The sequence below is a fragment of the Olea europaea genome, unplaced genomic scaffold (genome assembly GCF_002742605.1).
Source record: "Olea europaea var. sylvestris unplaced genomic scaffold, O_europaea_v1 scaffold2126, whole genome shotgun sequence".
Classification (NCBI taxonomy): domain Eukaryota; kingdom Viridiplantae; phylum Streptophyta; class Magnoliopsida; order Lamiales; family Oleaceae; genus Olea; species Olea europaea.
In genome coordinates, this window is record NW_019239222.1 from 126,768 (window position 1) to 131,847 (window position 5,080).

At 34.8% G+C, this 5,080-nt stretch overlaps 1 protein-coding gene across 1 annotated transcript; it reads left to right on the forward strand.

The window, feature by feature from the left end:
- Positions 1 to 1,550: 1,550 nt before the first annotated feature.
- Positions 1,551 to 3,353, forward strand: LOC111380328 (UDP-glycosyltransferase 90A1-like). Its single transcript, XM_023003857.1, has one exon. The coding sequence runs from the start codon at positions 1,655 to 1,657 to the stop codon at positions 3,122 to 3,124; it is 1,470 nt and encodes a 489-aa protein (XP_022859625.1). The 5' UTR covers positions 1,551 to 1,654; the 3' UTR covers positions 3,125 to 3,353.
- The last annotated feature ends 1,727 nt before the right edge of the window (positions 3,354 to 5,080 follow it).

Consider the following 5,080-nt stretch of genomic DNA (forward strand, 5'->3'; position numbering starts at 1 on the left):
ACGTAAGCTTGTTTGCTCAGATTTAAATTAAATAAGAGACAAGCAAGTCATTTTGTTTACGAACACGTTTGAATATTATTGATCTTAAAATTTATCTGATCAAGTTGTCAACGTATCTCAGCCATCTCCCCATTCATCTAAGTATCACCTCCACTGAAATAAACTGTTTAGAGTGCAAAGGTCTTCATTTTTTTAAAAAATAAAGTGTGCAAAAGTTTGCAGACAAACGGTGAAGTCAACTACTTGAACAAGAAAGAGAGTGAATGAGTGCAAGAAAGACAGGTGCAATGAGATTTGCCTAGAGGTTAGATAACTTATCTTTTGAGTGCAATGATTCATATATATATATATATATATATAGGGAATAATGCTGAACAAACAGGAAAAAAAATTGAGATGGCAATTCATGATTGAGTGTTTTTATGATTTTTTTTCTTATTTTCCAACAAGTGTAATTTGAAAATGCTTTATGTCATTGACTCTGACCATGTAGCACGATTGATATATATGAGGCATGTGGGCCAAGACAGACCATTGAATCGGAGACAAGCTCAAGAAGAGATGGTTTGATTTAAATCGACCCAATTCAATTGACATCATTTATGCCTAATTAACTAGCGTGGGATGGGGGTCCTATTCTGCCATGTGTATGTAACTTAATTTACTAGTATGATAATTCCTCAAGTTTGAGGCGTTTCTTTATGTGCCGGTCAAATTTGAATATATAAGTTGTCAACAAGGTGAGAGTTTAAATTCTTTCTCTAAACTACGAGTCGATATCAAATTGGTGAGAACTCAAGAATTACCTCTGAAATACAAGTCAATTAAGCATGTGAGAGCTATGAATGGCCTTAGAAATATAGTCAACTTCGAATAGATATGGATTTAAAATTTGTCTCTAAAGATAACATACATCCAAAGATCTAAAAAAAAGTCGATTGCATTCACCTTGTAATATAGGATATACAACCTGAAATACATCATAATATCTCCAAAATTGGGGACCATATGCTCTCTCCATGCTTATGACAATGAAGAAAATAATTAATGGCAAATCGATATTTTTTCAAACTATACCACAAAAGTAACACAAATAATGAATAGATTGCTGGTTTTATCAAATTATGGCTATTACTTGGGAGAGACAAATGACCAAATTCCCTATATTTATTTTAAAACTTCAATAGCGATAACTCTATTTGGAGGTTAAGATTATAATTTTAGAAGTTTGATATCCTTGGACCAATTTTTGTCGAAAATTGGATATTTTCATTTTTATTTATTTATTTTTCCTATATAGTTTGGTTTTGTTTCAAGTTGCAGTTAAAATCAATTGCTTGGTTTAGTGTATTCGTTTCACTCACATGTCCATGTGACATCAATTATCAAACTGATGGTCTCAAAAATGCGATATCAATTTGATTTTATGGTTTTACAATTTTTTATTACATCCTAGTTTTGATCGAGAAAAAAATATTTTTATTTTTAAATTCCTTATGAAGTTATCAGTAAAATTTTGTAATCCTCGCCAAACAAGTTCTGGCATCTCAACCAATAGCAAACCGCTAACAAGCCGACCTAAGAGTGTAAAAAAAATTATAAAAAGGACAAGAAATCTAAGAGTTTCATACCAAAATATTCAGCCTAAAGAAAAATGGCTCCGATTTCAAGCCCCCACTTCATAATTTTCCCTTTCATGTCTCAAGGCCACACCATTCCTCTTCTCTATCTCGGCCGCCTCCTCCGGCGGCGTGCTATCGACGTCACTATTTTCACCACCGCCGGAAACTCTCCATGCATCCGGGCTATTCTCCATGACACTGACATCAAACTTGTTGAACTCCCATTTCCACAAGAAATAGATGGTGTACCTCCTGGTGTTGAAAACACTGATAAATTGCCATCCATGGCTAGTTTTCTCCCTTTTGCTATTGCTACAAAATATATGCAGCATGATTTTGAAAAAGCCATTCAAAATCTTCAGCCTGTTTCCTGCATCATATCTGACACATTTCTTGGCTGGACTCAACAATCTGCTGCAAAATTTGGGATTCCCCGGTTGGTTTTTTCCGGCATGGGAATTTTTTCCACCACCGTGTGTCAAATAATGAATAGAGATAGGCCACAAGCCAGAGCAGTTTCCCCGGATAGTCCATTTCTGATACCTGATTTTCCTAAACTGAAGTTGACAAGAAATGACTTTGATCCACCTCTCTGTGAGATTGATCCCACTGGACCATGGGTAGATTTCATGGCGGAGCAAATCCTTGCCAAGGTGAAAAGTCATGGCTTAATTGTCAACAGTTTTAATGAGTTAGAATCTAGCTATGTTGATTATTGGAATAAGAAAATGGGGCCAAAAGCTTGGTGTGTTGGGCCACTCTGTTTAGCAAAACCACCTTCTACGGCTGCCCTGGAGAAACCACTGTATATTCAATGGCTGGATGATAAATCTGCGAAAGGTGAAATAGTTTTATACGTTTCATTTGGGACACAGGCAGAAGTTTCAGAAGAACAATTACATGAAATTGCTAAGGGTTTAGAAAAATCCCAGGTGAGTTTTCTGTGGGTTTTGAGGTCAAAAGGATTGGAAAATTTAAAGGGTTTTGAAGAGAGAGTGAAAACAAGAGGATTGATAGTGAAAGAATGGGTCGATCAAGTGGAAATCTTAAATCATAATGCGATAAAAGGGTTTTTGAGTCACTGTGGATGGAATTCAGTTATGGAAAGTTTATCTGCTAATGTGCCAATTTTAGCATTTCCAATGATGGCCGAGCAACACCTGAATGCTAGACTTGTAGCGGAGGAAATCGGTGTAGGACTGAGAATTATGCCGTCAAGTGGGTCTATCCGGGGGTTCGTGGCGGCGGAGGAGTTGGAGCAAATGGTGAAAGAGTTAATGGAAGGGGAAAAGGGTAAGGCGGTGAGAAGGAAAGTGGAGGAAACTAGAGACGCTGCATGCGCCGCCACCGTAGACGGCGGTTCTTCTTGGCACACGCTCAATGTCCTTATTGATGACGTTTGTGGGAAAAGATTTGCACAACCTTATTCTCACTTATCCAAAAATGAAGAATTTTTGTGTTGCCAAGGGGGCAAAGATTTACCTGCCATTCATACTAATTGAAGTTGCCCTTAAAATTATGTCATTATTATAATTAATGTTATTGGGAATGGTTCAATTTACGAAATGTCATCCGAGGCTCAACTGTTCCTTTGTGAGGTTGAGAATGTAGTCTTTGAATATATAGACTTCGAATATCAGTATTTGAAATGCCATAGGAGATATATTCTCCTTGGTAAGTTCTTAAGGCCTCGTTTGATGTATAGATGTTTTAAAATAGATTTTGCGAAAATTATTTTTTTAAAGAATATGTGGTTAAAAATTAGGAAAAAAATATTATGCATGATGCAAAATTATTTTGTCCATGTTTGGTACAAATTTAGGAAGAGACGTAAAAAATTTGACTAGTCTAATAGATTGAGATTTAAAAATAAATTAGTGTGCTATATTTGTGTTTCCTCATCGATAAAATATACTGAGTTATGTACTTTGTTAGCTTCTCATAAGTATTATCGTCTCATCTTTAGAATATGCTAGTTTTAAGTCCATAATCAGCTTGTTAGAATGTCCAAGATTGAGCATTTATCAGATGACACCAATATTCCTGTGCTTCGCTCCACTTAGGGCAACAAAAGAAATATCCTTCATATGCTATATTCTTCTTTGGAGTTACCGACGGGCTACAAACTCAAGTCTAAGTTGGTGGAGTGAGAGAGAAGACATAACAAAACTAATTAGGTCCTTTCCGTAATTGAGACTCTAATCTAATAGATGAGATGGAAGACACGGCGATCATGATATGGATTCGGAAGGGGGATACCATGCCAAAAAAATAAAAAAAAATTATAGTCCATATATCCAAAGTCTAAACTCTAATATGGATTGCAAAGGCAAAACTTCAACATTCATTCATATTCTGTCGTCCCTTATCTTCTCTCTCGATCTTTTCTCTAACATATAAAATATGAATTAAATTGTATGTACTGAATTTTGTTGACCGAACCAATGCCCTACTCTCACATGCGCGCAGGCCCCACGCACATTTAAAAATTCCTAACCGTGGACCCCGTCCTCCTATTGTGAGTGTATGTAAAAGATTAGATAAGAAAGTGGATGTAAGTGTAGCATAGTCCATAAAATATATGTATTTGCATATGACAATATAAATACTTATATCTGTATTTGTTTAAGGTGATTAATGTCTTAGATACGAATCTTTGATATGTTGATTAAAAATTTGTGCAAAGATTTTCCCGAAAAGTTATTGGAGCTCTGTGGACTATTAGACAATAGAAGTAGCAATGAAGCTTTGCTTTTCTTCTTCATTCTACACTAATTTTACTTTTACGGGATATCAAATTAGAAACCCGTAAACATCATGATTGGTTCATCGATTTTTGATTGAATCGGACAGTTCCAGATTTTACACCAATTTCTTAACATTCAGTTTTTTACACTATACCGAATTGGACTTGGGCACTGTTCCTCGATTTTTCGATTGAATCAGTCGATCAGGTCCGATTTTAAAAACATTGTTCATACCATGTCATGATCAATATATGCATAATTGAATCGTTTTTGTAAACTTTTCTAATTTGACAACGTTAGTTCAAACAATGGGTCAAATTATCTGAACTATACATTATTCGGAGAAACAATTTATTTGTTCAACTGTTATTTTAGTCTTGTTTGATTTTGCTAAAAAATATATTTTTAGTAAATTTTGATAAAGGTTAATGAAATTTGTAGTTGAAAAGTTGATAAAAAATAGTGTGTTCTATAAAATATGTGATTAAAATTAATTTGTTGACTTTGACTTAAATTTTTATTAACCTTTTAACAAAACCAAACGGCGACGTAACATGTTCAATTGTTCATGGTGCAAATCGGTAGGTCCTTTGTTTATTTTAACTGTTTCCAAAATTGCATTATTTATTACATATTTTCGAAAGAGTGTCCAATTAATCAATACGATTTTGTCGTGGTACGAATTGGGCGCATTTTTTTTTTTTTGATATC

Excerpts from the sequence above, each read along its gene's own strand:
- LOC111380328 (XM_023003857.1), top strand. The coding sequence starts at position 1,655 with ATGGCTCCGATTTCAAGCCCCCACTTCATAATTTTCCCTTTCATGTCT.